We start from the raw sequence: 20,007 nt of genomic DNA on the forward strand, positions 1-20,007 counted from the left end.
GAGTGCACAGCTATCATGGAAACACATGCCATGTCTGCTCAGAATGAATGTGCTGGAGACAAAAGCTGGGTTGGCCAATGTTTACTCAACAGGTCCAAGAGGTCCCCAAGTACAACCAAGAGCCTATTCTATCGTCTGATCTCACCTATATATGAGCAGCTTTCATGATCCCTTCTGTCCAATGGTAGATTGAGTTACAGCACCCTACCACTTCCTTGCATCCTTAATTCCGCCCCACAGCTGCCCATAATGACATGAGGTGACTGGCAGCTGTCAAAGTTCAAAGAGGCTTTCTGTTGCTGCCAACCAGCTAATTGGCTGTTTCAGCGACCTCCATTGAAGGTGTGCTATTAGTGCCGTACAGCTGATTGTGCATGGAAGAGTCAAAGGGGCTTCCTTCAATCGCTGGTGAACTGAATGGTGGTTACAGGTAACCTCTCCTATTTGCAGGAAGTGGTTTGGATTGAAACAACAACAAAAAACGCTCTGTAGCAAGTGGACTCATATTGCTTGCTGCAAATGGAGCATTCTCTCTCTACAGACACGTATCTTCCAATATGTCATTGGAAGGGAAGATGCAAAGGCTGAAACAACAGATAACTACAGGAAATCCACAAGACATGTTTGGCAGCTTACCTCGTAATGGTAGTCCATGCAGGTCAGATCTCTCCAGCAACGATCCCCTCGGATTTTGATCAAACCCTGTCAAAGAAAAGGGGGGTGGGGCAGAAAAGGGAGGTTCTTTTTAGCATCACAATTCAGATGAGAATTTAAAAGCCGTATTTATTAAAAGGTGTTAAAAGGTATTTCCAAAATCTGGATCCTTCCTTTCAATGGACTTCTAGCATTTGGTAATGAAAATACAACTAAAAACCAGGAAGGTTGGAGGTTAATTAAACACCCACAACACATGCAAAGGCTATGAACACTGAGTGCTCCTACAGTTCCTGAGCACACAAGTTTTCCCAAAAATATTTTGGTTCAAAAGCAAAGCAAATGGTGCATATGGCATTTTTCACAATATATCAATAACAATAAGCTAGTAGTGATGCGCTGTTTGCACACATCATTTTGTGTGCATTGCCTCCTAATATAATTTTTATATAACACCACTATGCCCTTTGCTCTGCACATTTCTTTGGCTGGAGTACTGATTCACAAAAATCAGAGTTGTGTGTATTTCAAATGAGAGCCGAGTTTCAGCACACATATTGTTTTGGAAAGTGTGAATTAGGTAGGTTTGCATTTTTTAAAAAAAGTTTTACGAAGTAGGTAAGTAGGTTAAGAACTTATGTTATGCTATTTCACAGGGGCTATGGAGTTTATTGGCGGAATGATATTGTGTATAATGTAATATTGCTGCTTAGTATGTATTCATTATGTACAGTCGTACCTCAGATGTCAAACAGAATCCATTCCAGAAGTCCGTTCGACTTCCAAAATGTTCAGAAAGCAAGGCATGGCTTCTGATTGGCTGCACAAAGCTCCTGCAGCCAATTGGAAGCCGCAGAACCCACACCGGACATTCGGGTTACAAAGAACGTTCGCAAACTGGAACACTCACTTCTGGGTTTGCAGCGTTCGGGAGCCAAAACATTCGACTTGCAAGGTGTTCAACTTCCAAAGGTTTGACTGTACAGTGGTACCACTGGTTGCGAACAGGATCTGTTCCAGAGGTCCGGCCGGATTCTGAGGTTTCTGCAACCCGAGGATCACTGTTCTGCGCATGAATGTGGCGGTAGACCACTTCTGTGCATGTGTCGAAACATGGTCAAATACTTTCAGGTTTATTGCTTTTGTAGCATGAAGTTTATGTAACCAGAGGGTTACGTAAGCCAAGGTGCTACTGTATTATGTATTTTTTTTATTACAATGTATTGCTTTTTATTATGAATTTCATCTATATAACTGATTTTCTTTTCATTGCAATTCCTGAATTGCAGAGGGTTCCACTAGATGACCCTTGGGTTCCTTCCAACTCTACCATTCTATGATTCTATGGTATTGTATAGCTATTACGTCTCAATATATTTCAGTAAGTTCAGTGCTGGGTATAAACCATCTTGTGTTCTTCTGACAAAGTGCAGCATAGACGTTAATAGACAGATATGTGATATACAGAAATAAAATAATAAAAAGTAAAATGCAGGCTGAACAAATATCTCCTGCACCTCTAATCTGAACAGAAATGAGAAGGATGCTGAAAGGCCTCTCCCTGTTCTGGGTCTGAGAGCGCTGGAACTGCAGCACCCCAGATTAGAGAGATCACATCGTGTTTTTAGAACAATTGGAGAGGGAAAGAAGGCAAAGAGAGGTGTGCAGGAGAGCAGTCCTGTTTCTCCCTCAGGTTACAAAAAGGTCAGCAGGTAAAAGAAAAAACTTTGCAGCACTACAATGGAAGAGGGAGAGGTCCACCAATTTAAAGGTTGGCAGTAATCTCAGGATTGAATTTCGCGGCCTCAAAGCCAGGACTGAAGACAAAGGAGGGGGCGGGAGGGGAGAAGCCAGCCGTGCCAAGCAAGAAAGATGCCCGTCCAAAGAACAAACCTGGAAGCAGGAAAGATGTATTTGGAAGCCTCAAGGCATGTGGGACTAGAGCACCCACCTTTGATGTGTGCTTCTGCAGGACATCCTGATTAAGATCTCACAATAATATCTCAACCAAAGGAGGCTTCGCTAGTCAAAAGGATGTTCCGGACACCTGTGGCTCTGCTTTCTGGTGGTACATTTAATGACTACCTTCTCCTCCCCCCCCCCCCCAGTAAGGTGGTCCATTGTCTTATGTAATTAAATAAAAGATGGGAAGGGAGACGGACATCAGGCTTGGGAAGAGCAATGAGACTGTTGGAAGATCTGTGTCGGGAAAGCAAGTGAGAGGAAATGTGAGGGTGCTATCCAGAGAAACTGAAGCAACATGAAGAAGAAGACGACGACTTTGGATTTGATATCCAGCTTTATCACTACCCTAAGGAGTCTCAAAGCAGCAAACATTTTCCTTTCCTTTCCTTCCCCACAACAAACACTCTGTGAGGTGAGTGGGGCTGAGAGACTTCAGAGAAGTGTGACTAGCCCAGGGTCACCCAGCAGCTGCATGTGGAGGAGCGGAGACGCAAACCCGGTTCACCAGATTATGAGTCTACCGCTCTTAACCACTACACCACATGAGAGATAAAAGTACAGAATTGATGGCTTGATGAGTCTCTTCAATATCAAATAGGGACAAAGATACAGTATAAGGAGCAGGAGGAGCAGTTAAATTCCTAGATGGTGGAATATCATTTTTAAAGACTCAGCCCTATGTCACTGCATAAATATACTTTCAGACAAATTCTCAAGATCTACAGATGTTAATATTTTAGTGAAATATGTACTAGTCCTTTGGAACCTAGCAGAGGGACCATCTAACCAGCTTCCATGGTGGCTAAACGTCTAATGCTTCCTAAGAAGAGCCTGTTGGATCAGTCCAGAGGCCCACATCGTCCAGCATCCTGTTCTCACAGTGGCCTGTGGGAAACCAGCAAGCACAGTCCGAGTACAAGAGTGCTCTGCCCTCCTGCAGTTTCCAGAACAGGATTATTTGGGGGAAGCCATGACTGTTGAAAGTTGTACCATGCTACCCACCCCCACCCCCATGGTCAGCAGTCAGCCATGTTGGGAGCTGTAGTCCAACAACATCTGGAGGGCAACAGCCCCTCCCAACCCTGATGTACAGGGAGGTAACAAAAGAAACAGGGAACATGAGAGACTCCATGGTGTCCAACCTGTAGGATATTTGGTTCCCCCTCAACAGAAAACATTTAAAATACTACAAAGGGAAAAGGAGCCATCCCTGAGAGCCAGTGTGGTGTAATGGTTAGAATGCTAGACTAGGATGTGGGAGGCCAGGGTTGGAATCCCCGTGCAGCCATATAGCTCAGTGGGTGAACCTGGGCCAGCCTAACCTACCCTGCAGGGTTGTTGTGAGGATAAAACTGGGAGTGAAGAACCATGCACACCACTTTGAGCTCCTTGGAGGAAAAGGTGGGAAATAAAGGTAATTTAAAAAAGAAAGAAAGAAAGCTTAGAGAGAATGGGAGGCTCGTTGGGCCTGCTGCTGTTGTTGTTTTTATGTGAAGCCACAGAAACTATAAAGTTACAGGTTGGGTTTCGCGTCAACTGCTTGACATTTCAATAGCCTGTTTGGACTGCAGCCACCTAATCGACTGCAGGGCCACACCCTTCCCTCTCCCTACCGCCGACTTCTCACTTAAGCCAAAGAACCTTATGCAAAATCCGGCTAGGAACAATGCAGCCCTTTGCTGTGAACCAGGGAGCTGTTTTGCCTGGGATTCAAATAGGCCAGGTAGGCAAACGGGCTTTGCAAATCAGACCGCTCGCCAGCCGGCAGACAGTTAGGCCGCACCCAGCCCAGGCTGACAAACTGCTTCACAGGGGAAAAGACAGCTCACTTCTGAAAACTTGTTGAATAACATCATTTGGGTGTCCACAGCACACTGCACATGCAAAATCCTCCATAATTCCATAAGGTAGATTGTTTAAAGTATTTTTTAAGAATAATAATAATAACTGATGCACCGTTCTAAGCGGTGCACGGTAAGGATATATTTAAAAACCACAGAAAATCATTTTGGCGAAGTTCGTAGCTTAGTGGCAGAGAAGCCACTTTCCATGCAGAGTCACAGAAATGAAATATGGGTTTTGTCTGTGCACAAAACGCTATAGAAATAAATATCACACAGTTGTGAGAAGGAAGGGAAGGGGAGAGAACAGGCAAATCTGACAGGGAGTATTCTACCCAACAGCTCAGTAAGAAATGAACCAACTCTTTCCTTCCAGTGTTCTGGCCAATGAGTGTAAAGAAGGGATGGGGAACCACAAGCCCGGGGACCAAATCTACACCCCCCTTGTCACTGAGGCTGTCTGGGCCTCCAAAACGGAGGCTGGCAAACACTGAAACAAAGGCTTCCCAAACCAAAGCAAATGCCTACCACCCTTATTGTTTACTGGAGCAGTTACAGGGCTTCACTTATGCTCTTTCCACAATTCTGACAATTGCCCTGTGAGGCAGGTCAATTGCAGACGAAGGGCTCAGAGTATGTAGCTTGAATAAGGCCACCCACCGAGGCAACAGCAGAGGTCACAGCTGGTTTTGAGCACAGCCTCTTCTCCACTGTCCTTCTCCAGAGAGCAGCAAAAGACTGTTAACTCTGGAAGGGGAAAGTGTTTGAGGAGCTAAAGGGCATGTACTACTTCATACAAGGGCAGGAGAAGAACCTGCTGGATCAGGCCAGTGGCCCATCTCGTCCAGCATCCTGTTCACTCCAACCAGCTCTGGGAAACCCGTAAGCTGGATGTGAGCGCAACACCATTCTGCCCACCTGCAATGACTAGCAACTTGTATTCATTGACTTGTTGTTGTTGTTTAGTCGTTTAGTCGTGTCCGACTCTTCGTGACCCCATGGACCAGAGTACGCCAGGCACTCCTGTCTTCCACTGCCTCCCGCAGTTTGGTCAAACTCATGCTGGTAGCTTCGAGAACACTGTCCAACCATCTCGTCCTCTGTCATCCCCTTCTCCTTGTGCCCTTCATCTTTCCCAACATCAGGGTCTTTTCCAGGGAGTCTTCTCTTCTCATGAGGTGGCCAAAGTACTGGAGTCTCAGCTTCAGGATCTGTCCTTCCAGTGAGCACTCAGGGCTGATTTCCTTCAGAATGGATAGGTTTGATCTTCTTGCAGTCCATGGGACTCTCAAGAGTCTCCTCCAGCACCATAATTCAAAAGCATCAATTCTTCGGCGATCAGCCTTCTTTATGGTCCGGCTCTCACTTCCATACATCACTACTGGGAAAACCATAGCTTGAACTATACGGACCTTTGTTGGCAAGGTGATATCTCTGCTGTTTCATTGACTTAATACCGCTAATAGTGGAGGCAGGACATAACCATTGTGGCTAGCAGCTCTTCATAGACTTCTCCTCCCTGAATTTGCCTAATCCTCTTTTGAAGCCATTCAAGTTGGTGACCACTACTGCCTCTTGTGGGAGTGAGTTCCATAGATTAACTCCTATGACATGGGAAGAAACACTTTCTTTCACCCATCCTGAACTCTCCCAACAATCCACAGACCAATCCTCCACAACATTTCACCATGGACCAAACAAATCTTTTTTCAAATCAGCTCTCTGTTTATCCCGAATATGTTAAAAAACTTCCAGTTCTTTGATCCCAACCCCTCAGTACAAGGAATCTGGAAACTACTGCAATAAAAAGGTGTGGTTCCTTATTAACCGTACCCCGGTTCCTTATTAGTTTTTGTTTATGGAAGAACTGGCTCTGGTAACTCGGTGGTAAAAGTGTCAAGGAGCATGTTGACCTGCTGGGTCTCACTTACTGGGAAAATGCTGCATTTAAAATATATTAATCCTCCCCAGTTTTGTTTTATTGTTATTTTTTATTGGCCCTTTTTAAAGTCCCTCACTATGATAAATAAAACTTTATAAACTTCTATCATGTTGCCTCTTACTCTCCTTTTCTCTAAACTAAAAAGTCCCAAAAGTTGTGACCTTTCCTCATAAGGGAGTCACTCCAGGCTCTTGATCATTTAATATATATTTTGGAGAACTGGCCACGAATGACAAGCCTGGAAACACTCAAAAAAGAAGTAGCTACTTGGGCAGGACAGAGGGCAGAACCAGCAGCTGCACTGTGATATATTTTGGTATTAGTAAAGGTAAAGGGACTCCTGACCATTAGGTCCAGTCGTGACCAACTCTGGGGTTGCAGCACTCATCTCGCTTTATTGGCTGAGGGAGACGGCGTACAGCTTCCGGGTCATGTGGCCAGCATGACTAAGCCGCTTCTGGCGAACCAGAGCAGCGCACAGAAACGCTGTTTACCTTCCCGTCGGAGCGGTACCTATTTATCCACTTGCACTTTGACGTGCTTTCGAACTGCTAGGTTGGCAGGAGCAGGGACTGAGCAACGGGAGCTCACCCCGTCGCGGGGATTCGAACCGCCGACCTTCTGATCAGCAAGTCCTAGGCTCTGTGGTTTAACCCACAGCACCACCCGCGTCCCTATATTTTTTGGTATTTTGGTATTACTTCCTCCCAAAATAGCAGGGGATGCTCAAAAAGAAGCTCTATTCCATATCGCCCTTGTCGTGCAAACTCCACTTCTTTTCATCATATACAGCCTACCTCACCCAAGTTCGGCCCCGTTTCACAGTGATAAATCCCAAATAATTAAAACGTCATTCACGCATTAAGCCAATATGAGCCACATTCATGGTGGGGGATTTTTTTTTTTTTTTTAAAAGGACAAAAAAATCTTTCAAAAGTAGGGGGAGGGGAGAGGGAGGAAGAGGGATAAATAACTATATTCCTCTCTGCTGAATTTCTCCCTCCCCTCATTTCTCTTTATAATGCAGATGTCAGGGTGATGTCCCCACCCCCCTCTTCTTCTGCAGAATGTCAAAAAAGAACAAAGCCATCTTTGATCCTTTTTCAGGCCAAAATTTATTCCAAATAAGTTGGAGCTGGGTGGCTGGGTGGGTTAAGAAAGACGCACACAAACCCCACTGGAACAGCTCGAGATGACAATGAAAGGGAGACTGATGGCCTTAAGCTACGTTTCCAAAATTCAATTGATGCAAGCTTGGGAAACACTGGTTGTGCAGGGAGGATTTGAAGTGAAAAATTGTAAGAATTCAGAGTCAACCTGATTATAACAATTCTGAGACAACCTGAAGAATGTTGTTTATTTTTTTATTCATTTCATTTGTGTACCGCTAAAATTTTTAAGAAAACAAAATCCTCAAAGCGGTTAACAGCACATTAAAACATCAAATAAAACAATCCAGAATAGAACGTTACTGCAGAAAGTAAAACATAAAGTATGCATTCAATGCAACAGAATGAGCAAGAAACTAAAATACTTTGAAATAAATCATCGCTAAAGGAGGTCAACTGCGGAATGCACATTTAACGCAGCAAAGTGAACAACAACAAATGATCTTAAACATTTCAAAATAAAACCTTACTGAAATGAGTCAAATATAAAATGCACATTTAAAACAGCATAATTAGCAAGAGGGGGAAAATAATACCATAAATCTAGAACTTAATCTGCAGCTGTTGCTGCCAGTCTTGCCAACAGTGGTCCATGGTGGGTGGTAGCTGTGGAGGCTCAGTGACCTGAATCTGCATTAAGAGGCAGCCACATGAAATCGCTCCGTTGGGCAGCTACCTGGGGAGGTGATGGTGACAGCACTACAGTGGTACCTCAGCTTAAGTACTTAATTCGTTCCGGAGGTCCGTTCTTAACTTGAAACTGTTCTTAACCTGAAGCACCACTTTAGCTAACGGGGCCTCCCACTGCCACCGCGCCACCGGAGCACAATTTCTGTTCTCATCCTGAAGCAAAGTTCTTAACCCGAGGTGCTATTTCTGGGTTAGCAGAGTGTGTAACCTGAAACGTATGTAACCCGAGGTACCACTGTAATTGGGTCTCTTGCTACCTTTATTGCCATTTGATAGATTTTCAGCTCTGTGCACAACTCTCCTACCCAAGCCCCACTCAGGGAAAATGACCCTCCATGGAGACAAAGTGAGCAGATTCTTAGAAAGCATTTTGGTGCTTGCTAAAAACCTTTGTTTATTTGTTTGTTTGTTTGAGCAAGCCTACCTAGGAATGCAGTTTTTAATACATTTTAGTACAATTGTTTTTGAAATACTGGTTTTATACTATATCATATTTAATTTAATGGGTTATCCTGTATGAGGTTTTGCTCAGCATTATCAGTTGTCTTTTATTTGCTTCTCTCTCCAACTCATTCCGCCGCCACCCCACCCCCCGCCACCCCATCTTTTTTATAGACACAAAAAGGAGGAAGACTGAACAAGAGTTTGACTTTGAAGACTTGCTGTGTTAGGGGTGGTGAATAGGATTTCTGAAAGGTTCTTGGGGTCTTAGCTGCTATGTGCCTTTTTAAGCCATGGAGAGGCAGGGGCAGGAGGCAGAGAGATAAAAACCACAGCGTTTTCTTGCCAAAGGGCTATGACTCGGACAAATGAAGCAAGATCAGAAAAGTACAAAGGAGGCTACTAAGAAGTCAAGTATGGGATCTCCACAGAGTATGGGGCGACTGCAGCTGGAAGGTCAGAGGTCGGAACGTTGCAGACATCACTTTCCAAAAATTCCCATGAAGCTTCGCTGCAGAAAGTCTGTCCCTTTCCCATTTCTCATGTACAGATACCGAGGAAGCATTGCAAAAAACAAAAGGAGGAAAGAAAGTGCCCTTTATGTTCCACTCCGGCCCACGTTAATGCAATAAAACCAATTGGGATAATTACCCTCCCTTTCAGAGTCCTAACGGCAAAAAGGAGGAAGACGTGGCTGTCAATTAAAGCTGCTTACTGCAGCCCATTTTGAGCTTGATTTCAAACACATAGGAATGCAATAAATCCTTGGTTTACAGCATCGTATCTAATGTGATTTCAGAGCTGGAGAGCCTGCAATGTCAAAATTCAAAGCAATTTGGAGAGCAGAGGGAGGAAGAGGGCTCATCTGACTTCTCAGCTAATCAGATTTCCACCTTTTCCAGTAAGTGCTTTTGCGAAGCTGCACAAAAGAATGGAAAACCCAAAAAAGTAACAAAGGGGTAGGGGAATAATGTTATATTTGAAAGTTTAACTTTGTGGAATAGCCTTCACAGGATCTGTCCACAGGCTGCAACCATAGAGCAGTTTTCCACCAGTACCTCCAACGGTGCCTGTGAAAGTTTTCTTGAGTTCCACCCAGAATCCATGGGCATCCAATGAACCTGCATGTTGAAAGATTCGGGACAAGAAAAAGGAAGAACTGCCTCACACAGTACATAGTTAAACTGTTGAACTTGTTCCCACAGGAAGAAGCGATGGCCACCAACTTAAAGGTAAAGGGACCCCTGACCATTAGGTCCAGTTGCAGACGACTCTGGGGTTGCGGCGCTCATCTTGCTTTATTGGCCGAGGGAGCCGGCGTACAGCTTCCAGGTCATGTGGCCAGCATGACTAAGCCGCTTCTGGCGAACCAGAGCAGTGCACAGAAACGCTGTTTACCTTCCCGTCGGAGCGGTACCTATTTTTTATCTACTTGCACTTTGACGTCCTTTCGAACTGCTAGGTTGGCAGGAGCAGGGACTGAGCAACGGGAGCTTACCCTGTTGCGGGGATTTGAACAGCCAACCTTCTGATCGGCAAGCCCTAGGCTCTGTGGTTTAACCCACAGCACCACTGGCTTTAAAAGAGGACTGGACAAATTCATGAAGGATGAAAAGGCTATCAGTGGCTAACATGACACTTTCTCAACATTCTGAAGGTGGCCACAATCTTGGAGTCCCTTGCGACAGAGGCCATGGGCCTGCCTTTGGAAGAAAGGGGAGGATAAAATTAAATGAAATGAAAGATAAACAAGCAAATATAGTAAGAGTGAACTCACATTCTTAGCACAGGTCCTTCTGTACTCAAAATGACCCACAAGAGGAAGTCATTGAGGTGGGGGACCAGAAGCTTTGCAGAAACACAAAAGATGGTGAGGAGATGGACTCTAAATGAAGGGAGTGGCAGTTCAATGAGGACAGGGCATTCTCAGCAGCCAGAGAATGATCAGCATGGGGGGGGGGGGGAAGAGAATGGAAAACCAGGGAGGGTGAAATGGAACAAAGTTTCATGAAAGAAGACACAGCCAACTGACACCTAAGCAGGAGCACGCGGCTCTGCAACATTCTGCTGCAGGTCCACATGTTATAAAATCATATCGTGGGCTTTTCGAAAACCGTTTTTTTGCTTGCCTTCCAAGGATGATGGAAGAGTAAGGGTGAAACACAGTTAAGAGGCTGTTTCCTTCATTCCCTGCACCAAGGGCTTTTCATCCTGGCTGGAACAGACTACAGGGCTCGTTGGACCTTACTAGCCTGACCTAGCAAGACAATTCATCTCTGAGTCAGCTTCCAGTAACCTAGAGAAGAACTGGCGTGGATTTGGCCATGAGTTCAAAAGCTGCCCCATTCTTCCCGAAAGCCCTCTTGCTCCTGGGACCATTTTAACTTTACATAACCTGCCTGCACTGCACCAAATACACACACACACACACACACACACACGTGTGTAGGATAAATATGAAGAATCACTGAAGATTCGTAACACCTGCAAGAAGGGAATTCTGTGCATTTATTTTAACCAAGTACGGTTGGCCTGCAGCTGCCTAAGACGTTCAGCTATGAATCTGGGAATATGTACAATTCACAGAGTGTCTCTCCCTGTCCTTAAAAGATCTGAGCTTTCGGTTATCCGGAGAGCCATAACTCTCCAGGTGTCTTCCGAGCGAGTTCTCGGTGAAACAGATGAAGCCCCAAGAGCAGCTTTTTATGTCTCACTTGTTGATATATAAGTAGCAGGCATCTGAGAGGGGGGAAGATGGAAAGGTCATTAAAGGGAGAGGGGATTTTAATCCAGGCTGGCGTGGATCAGTGATTGATGGCACCTCAGGCAGCGCCATGCCCCAAGTTATGTGTACAATCCCTTCTGGACTAGGATAACAAGGCTGACAGCCCACAGCACAGCGCAAGCTTAACACGTGAAACCAGCATTTCCTCCCGGACCACACATGTGCACCTGTTGCAATGCTGCCTGCAGCTGAGGAGTGGGCGGCAGTTAAACACAGAGAGAGAAGGGGCTGCCGGCACTGCCACCAGCAGGGTGTGTTTCTGGTTGCATGGCACATGCACATACAACTTCAGCAGAGTGTGTGTGTGTGTGTGTGTGTGTGTGTGTTATTACATTTATATCCTATCTGCTTTCATCTAAGGAGCTCAAGGTGGCATACAAAGTTCTCCCCTCCTGCCAATTTAATCTTGCGAGGTAGGTTAGACCAAGAATGACTGGCCCAAGGTCACACGGCGAGCTTCATGGCTCAGTCGGTATTCGAACTCTGGCCCCGCAGGTCCAGCCCTCTAACCGCTATGCCGCACTGGCTCTCAAACCGTTTTGGGAACGGTAGTTTGTTAAGAGTTGCTAGGAGGCCCCTATTCCCCTCATGCAGCTAAAATTCCCAATGTTCACAAGAGAGTGACTCTTATACCACTCTGTTAAACTGAACTGGGAGGCAGCGACTAGCCCAAAATCAACCTTGAGCCTAGCCCCTTTGAGGAAACGGTGGGACGAAAATGCAATAAATACATTAAAAATAAATAAATGCAGTGGTACCTTGGGTTAAGAACTTAATTCGTTCTGGAGGCCCTTTCTTAACCTGAAATTGTTCTTAACCTGAGGTACAACTTTAGGTAATGGGACCTCCCGCTACCGCTGCACGATTTCTGTTCTCATCCTGAAGCAAAGTTCTTAACCTGAGGTACTATTTCTGGGTTAGCGGAGTCTGTAACCTGAAGCACCTGTAACCCGAGGTACCACTATATGTGAATTCCTGGTTTCCACAACAACACTGGAAATGTGCAGGATTTACTATTGAGAGCAACAAGTTGTTTTTGTTTTTGTTTTTTAAAGAGAATGGCAAAATGCTTCTGGTTCGATCCCTGTATGGAACAGCTGCATATTCCTGCATTGCAGGGGGCTGAACTAGATGATCCACAGGGTCCCTTCCAGCTCTACAGCTCTATGACTCTATGATTCCATAGCACATTCCTAGTCCTGGCAGCTGGGAGACAGGCTGGAAAGTGTGGGGGCAATGACTACTGAAACCAGGTGTTGCAGTCAAGGAGGGGCTTTGGTTCCCAATGTGGGCAGTACCACCCCCACCCCCAGAGGAGGGGAGTGGGATTACCTTGCTGGGAAGTGCTCAGAGGCAAGAGGAGGTGTAAATGACTATCAGACTTCAACAAGCTAGTATCACTGGATCAAGTTCACCAGTTTTGTTGAATTCATTAAACGGAATAGTTTTAACTGGATTGTGAATAGATGTGCAGTTAATTGTTACTGTTTTGAATTCTATCGTATTATTATCTTCTTTAGTGGGTTCTGCAAACCAGTGTTCTGGTTTATAGTGTGTGTGTCTGTCTGTGTGTCTGTCTGTGTGTCTGTGTGTGTTTGTGTGTGTTTGTGTAGTGTTTATAGGGCAGAGGGTCACTGGATATGAGCTTATTGAACCAAGGGGGCAGTAGCCCAAGAGAATTTGGGTACCTTTGGACCAGAGGTTTCCCCAGCTGGGAGTTACAAAGGAAGCTGCCTTCTACCAAGTTGGATCACTGATCCAACTAGCTCCATATTGTCTGCACTGAGTGTCATAAGCTCTACAGGGCTGCAGACTGGGAATCTCTCCCAGCTCTTCATGGAGATGCCAGGGACCTTCTACATGCAAAGCAGATGCTCTAACCACAGAGCCATGGCCATTTCCCCATGAATGAGGGCTTCCTTGAACCACCTCACAACAAGAACGTGTGTGTGTGTGTGTGTGTGTGTGTGTGTGTACACACACACACATACATATATACATACAGGCCAATATGCACATACTGGCATTTCTCGCCAACAAATTTGGCTCGTGAGGCTGCAGGGTTTCAATTTGATGTTGGCTCCATAGGCAAAAAGACAACCTTATTGTTTTGGGTGGAGACCAGTTTTTGCAAGCAAACTGGAACTGGCCAATTTGTTTGTTTGTTGCCTTGAGAGCAATTTCTCAAAAAGTAGTCAGGGCTGCTGCTTCCCCTCCTCCCCATCCCTACCTTCAAAAATAATGTTAGATGATTAAACCCTGGCTGAATGTAGCAGGTGCAGTTTTGTCTCATGCTTGAGGGGTCCCTTGATGCTGGAAGCAGAAAGCAGGGAGGGGAGTCTTGATGGGTTTTGCAGACCATGGAACCTCTTGGGATGATGCTGGTGGTGTCATGGCAGGGGCAAGGGGAGGAGCTTACTGGATCAAGCCCCCTCCCCTTCTCCAGGAGGAAGGGAATTGGGAGATGGACAGCTCTGAAGGGGGGGGGGAGGTTATTTCCCTGTCTCGTTTTTTTTAGTTGGAGAAACTAAATGCAAGAGGGAATCACAGAAAGCTGAGAGGCTCCTTGAGATTCCCATTATCAATCCAGTATTGCAGTGCAGAAAATCTTTAACCCCTTAACTGCCTAGTGTGCTGAAAACCTGTAGCCCCACAGGGCAGCCTAAACATGTAAGAAAAAGTGATAAGAAAAGGTGGTCATTTATTCTACTGGGGTAAATGGAAGGTACAAAAAATTTCAGCTATACTGGAACATCACACAGATCTTGAGACCTGGGCCCTTTGCACGACAGTGTTCTTAAACTTTGAAAAATGCGAAGGAATTACTGTCTTCCCAAAGTGATTTTTAAATTTCAGCTCCACTTATAATGGAAAGCAGGCAGTAATCACCTACCAACGCACAGCCCTGGTTAATAGCTGAAGCCTGAGGTGAGATCTCATGTTAATCAAGCACTTCAATTAGCATTTAGTTAGGAGAGATTCAAATAAAAACCTCTCCCACAGCCCTCAGTTCACACTTGAGACTATACCCAAAGATTTGTTAGATTCAAGTAGGAATGGGAGGAGGGAGCAGGGGAGATTTGATTCAGTTTGTACTTAAAGGCGAACCAAGTTATTTTACACCATCTGAAGCAATATGTGAACTGAAGCACAGTGATCTCTTGAAATTCTTACTTCTCCAAATTTTGCAATGCTGTTCTCCAGCCGAGTCATGTGGGGAGGGGGGAAAATGCCCCCCTGGCCACATAGAGGAAATTCTTGCTCCCAACAAGGACTCCCCAGGAAACTGTCAACTTACAAGTCCAATGTATACTTGGAGCAAACAAATGCAAAATTGAACAAATATAAGATGTGGGGGAAATTCACTTACTGCTCCAAGCATGATTCTGAAGATAAGCCATCGATAGCCCCAGATGACTATGCGGGAAGGTGGGGTGCGTCTGGGCAACTGGGAAAGTGTCCAGAGAGGGCAGAGGAATATTCCTAAAAAACCTGTCTCCAGAAGCTGAGATTCCCATCCTAGAGGAGAAATAATGGGAGTTACACATTAGTTTGCAGGAGAACTAAGCGACAGTTCACCTGCAACATGCAGCTTTATTGTCAGCAGAGTGATGGTCTCTGTTAAGCCGTGAGATTGCAATGTTTGGGCATAAGTGGAAGGAAATACCTCCCAAGTACCAAGAGGTAGCCTGCTTCAGCAAAAACAAGAAAGGCTACTTTTTATCTCCTATCATGAGATACATTCATTTATTTAGAAGCATTTACAAACCACTTAGTATTTCAAACATCTCTTTTAAATAGCTTGAAAAACAAACAATATAACATTAAAACAAAAAACGCAAAATAATACCAATAAAACAGTAGTTACAGATGAAGCAAAAATTTGGGAGATCTAAGCAGATAAAACAGGGTCCAGTCTTATAGGACAGGAAAAGCCAGGGCAAAAAAACAGAGCCTTCGGGAGACACCTAAAGCAACTGCTTCACATATGGAAGAGGAAAGGGTTAGGCAACAGCAGAAAATGTCCGTTTTTGGGTCACTGCCCTATGATGAGTATATAGGGCATGCTGCCAGCAGCAGAATTTCCCCAGATGACCTAAGTCAATGGTTCCCAAAAAATTCCGCCTGCTTGGTCCCATAGATTCTTCTCCAGTGATCCCTACTCTATAAAAAACATTATTCAGAATAAAGGTTTGCACAACCCACTAAGGAAGATAAATAACACAATACAGTTCAAAACAGCAACAATTAATTGCACTTTTATTCAAAAACCAATTAAAACTATTTAGTTTAATTAATTCCACAACACTGATGAGTTTGATCCAGTGGCACAAGCTTCTCTGTCATCCACAGCTCTAGCACCCCCCTGCTGATCCCATTGGAATCATAGCATCCCTCAGGTCAGCGGTTCTCAACCTGTGGGTCCCCAGATGTTGTTGGACTATAACTCCCATCATCCTTGAGCTCTGGCCTTGCTAGTTAGGGGTGATGGGAGTTGTAGTTCAACAACATCTGGGGACACACAGGTTGAGAAAGGCTGCCTTAGGTAATCTCATTGCCACCAAAAGGGTGGTACCATCCACTTTGGGAACCACTGTCGTAGAGTAATATAATAATAATTAATAATAAAAATTTATTATTTATACCCCACCCATCTGGCTGAGTTTCCCCAGCTACTGGGATATTCTTGCCCGTCACCCACCAAAGTCCCCTGCTTATCAAATGTGTTAGAGAGGTAGAATTCCATCCCATGTCATACCAAGTTACAATATTTGCATTTTATTTCCCTTCCAGCTCCAGCAAAACACACACAACATAAAATATCCAAATGATTATTAAGAAAAGGAGGGAGGGGACATAAAAGAGTTTACACTGATGAAAAAAGACTTTTATAGAAGGGGCTTCACTCTGATTAGTTATTAGTGGGAGTTCTTTGTTCTCTGTTGCTCTGTACTTGTTTAAAATTCAATAAAATATATATTAAAAGACAAAATAAGAGGGTCTGCCCTGTTACTATTTCAGCGTGAGCAAAACAACTAAGTCACAGGTTGAACAAAAAGACATACATCTCAGTAAAGTATATGTGACAGAAATAATAAACAACCCAATTGCTATGTATCAGTTAAATGAATTCCACTAATTAAATGAACAACATACATATATCAGTACAAAAGGTATATAAATAACAATAGAATAAATTTCATATATGAATAAGCTTTGTCCTTATTTCTATGTACACATTCCAAACGAGTGAATTTTTGACATATTAATTCTACTGCTAGTTTTAATATTAATTCTACAGTTGTTTAGAACTTGTACAAAAATATTAACTCTCCTGTTGGTTAAAATATCAATCTTGCTGTTGTTTGGAACTTGAAGGGCCGCCTTAGGCAAATATATAATGGGAGAAATAAGTACACCCTTGCTGAAGCAAGATTATTCCATAAACAAGAACCTTCCCAATTTACACACGCTGGAGACAATTTTAGCTCACAAACTCTGCTGAGTATCCTTCACCTATACTTAAGTCAGTGTTTCCTAAATTCCTGACAGCAGAGAGAGAGAAACATTCTGCATTGAAACTGGAAGAATGATTCACATATATATCCCCCCCTTCTCAAAAGTAAACCTATTGCCTGTCCTCAGAGCCCACTGACTGGGTCTCCCAAATACATCAGGGCAAGCACAGAAAAGGAATTCATCCAGAGTTGCAAGAGGAAGCTTGGCACAGGGAAGAGTGAACGAATGAACCAGGTTGCTTCTGATACAGGTATCACTGCTGTTATAAAGGGGGCCGGGGCAGAGCAATGAATCATACAGGGATGCAGCAGGCAGCCTCCTGGTGGGAAGGGACTGAAGCTCACAGAAGATTTTATTTATGAATTACAGGACATGCAAGCAGGTCTCTAAAAACACATTAGGGTGCCTGCTGCTGTGTTTTGGGAATCACGGCCTCGCATAATTAAAGGGCTGTTGAATAACTGAAAATGTGCAGATCTTGATCTCATGATGAGCAAGACTATTTTCTGAATATTGAAGGAAAGCAAAAAATAACCATGAATGGAACAGCCTTTTTGTTCTGCTAACTGTAGACCCAACAATTCCCTTCAATTAAAACTTAATGACTGTTTTCCCCTTCGTGATTGAGCTTTGATTATAAAAAAAAGGGGGGGTTCTCATTTTCTCTGCACACATCCTGTGGTTTCTAGGAGATAACACTCACTGCCAAAGCCAGCACTTTTTGTGGAGCAGAACGCAGATCTGCAGTTGCAAAAGCAGCTGCATCAGAAAGGCGAGGGGAGACAGCAGAGCTTGAAAGGTTAATTGTTCCTGATGGCGGCCACAAATAGCAGTTATGGGCTCTGAACTGGCACCCGAAGGGTAGTATATCTCACTTGATTCAGCCCGAACAAGAACCCCAGTGTTATCAGGGCTTTCACATGCTAATTATCACAACCCTATTCCAGAAAAAACAACTGGGTCCACTGGATCACCACCCGACAGTGCATTATCCCCCCCACCCCAATTCTTCAACAGGGATCCTGCAGGCCACATCAGCCCCCTACCTCATTCTCTCTCCCCCACCCACATCACCCAGCACCATTGTCCCATTCATTTTCTTCTCAGCTGCCCTAGCTCCAACCACCACACTCCCTTTTGTCTGTGCTAAGCACACATCTGTATTAAGAGGAAGTCACAGGTGGGGAGTCTCTGGCCAAATGTCAGGTCTCTTTATCTGGCTCTTTTGGACTCTGTCCAGGCCATGTCCATCACGGGCCCTGCTCTGCACACTCCTGAGGGGCTCTTGCCTGGCTGGACTGCAATCATGCCTCTTGTTGGATGGAGAACTATTGATTCTGTGTAAGCAGAAGCCACTGTGTGTGGCTGGACATTAGCCTATAGCGTAAAGAGAACAGCCAACTGTTTCACCTGGCCCCACCTGCAACTGGTATGCAGCCCTCAGAAGGTTGCTAACAGGCCCTCAGATGTAAAGGAGAAGTGTGTTATCAGCATATTGATGACAACGTAATCCAAAACTCTGGATAATCCAACTCAGCAGTTTCATGAGGGATATAACCAAATCTTGAGGAACCCCACACTGAAGGCTCTGAGGGGCCTAAGAACACTCCCCAAGTATCACTTTCTAGAAACAACCATCCAATTAGGACCAGAGCCACCTCCAAGCAATGCTACCCACCCCTAGCTCGGACAGCTAATCCAGAAGTATACCATGGTCGATGGTATTGAAGGCCACTGAGAGATTGAGGAGAATTAACAGGGACACATTTACCCTGTCTCTCTCCCAACAAAAGTCATCATACAGGGTAACCAAAACAGTTTCTGTGCCAAAACCAGCCCAAAGCTGCAACTGAAATACATCTAGACAATCAGATTCCTCCAAGAGCACATGGATCTGGTTCACAGCCACCTGCTCAAGAACCTTGCCCAAGAAGGATTGGCAACTGGCCAGTAGTTACCTTTGATTTTCCAAATGTAGGGAGGTCTTCTTGAAGAGTGGTTTTACCATTGCCTCTTTCAACCCTGTCCCACAAGGGGGCATTAATCATCTCCCTGGCCCAGCTAGTTATCCCCTTTCTAATTTTGATGAGCCAAGAGGAGCAAGGGTCCAGAGTACATGTGGTCATCCTGGCCAATCCAAGCATCTTGTCCATATCCTCAAGCCTCATCCAACACAACAGGACTAGACAGTGCTCTGGACACCCCTTGAGATTCATGTGATGTAAGAGAGGAGTTAAGATGCCGGTGGATACAAGCGGTTTAACCCTCAAAACGCTTTGCAAACAACTCACAGTGAGCTACCATCAGTTCTGCCACCTCCTTTGGGCCAGACTGTAAGAGGCCCCACACAACCCAGCTCTGCCGGACGACACAATGAGGATACAATGGAGGCAGTATGTATTCTTTGCTGCTTTCACTGCCACTAAGTAGGCTTGATGATGAGCCCTCACCAGTGTTCAATTGCATTCAACCAGAGTTTTCCTCTACTCGCGTTTGAGCTGCCTAGCTGCTTGTATCTACACCCTAACTCTGGAGTGCTATTGCACTGAAGCCCCATACTGGCAGGTGCCCATGTGAATTTTAATTTAAAACACCTGGCAGGTACAGGGTTCTCAAAAGCTGACATATATCCTTCTTAAAGTGCAGTGCGCAGAACAGGACACAGTACATCAGAGGAGATCCAACCAGCATGGAACAAATGGAAGAACCGCTTCTTGTGACTTGGAAACTCTGGTCCCAGTAACACCCTCTAAAACTTCATTAGCCTTTTCCTGCAGCCAGGTCATACTGCATTCAGAAGAACAACCCTGTTTGAATACCACTGGAAGAGGATTCGCAGCAGCCCTGAGAGTCACCAAAAGCACCAGCGTAAGACGCACGGAAGAGCAGGCCTCTGTTCCGACGTGAAAAACGAGGAGTGCCTCTAAATGGTATTCCCATCAAGTACTTGTGAACCGCTCTTCATACTGAAGATAGGGGCCCAATAGGTGCAATTCTGAA

At 44.8% G+C, this 20,007-nt stretch overlaps 1 protein-coding gene across 4 annotated transcripts in view; it reads right to left on the reverse strand.

Moving 5' to 3' along the window:
- The window catches only part of LMF1 (lipase maturation factor 1), a 171,336-nt gene that overhangs the window by 105,484 nt on the left and 45,845 nt on the right, over positions 1 to 20,007 (reverse strand). For all 4 annotated transcript variants that reach the window (XR_013832920.1, XM_079952516.1, XM_079952517.1 and 1 more), the window contains 2 exons: positions 14,858 to 15,006; positions 637 to 702 (listed from right to left, as the gene is read on the reverse strand). Coding sequence is in view for 3 of the 4 variants with exons in the window: in XM_079952516.1 (XP_079808642.1) it covers positions 637 to 702; positions 14,858 to 15,006 (215 nt within the window). In the remaining variant the exon portion in view is untranslated. The remainder of the gene's footprint in view (positions 1 to 636; positions 703 to 14,857; positions 15,007 to 20,007) is intronic.

This window comes from Podarcis cretensis, assembly GCF_951804945.1.
Source record: "Podarcis cretensis genome assembly, chromosome: 14".
NCBI classification, from domain to species: Eukaryota; Metazoa; Chordata; class Lepidosauria; order Squamata; family Lacertidae; genus Podarcis; species Podarcis cretensis.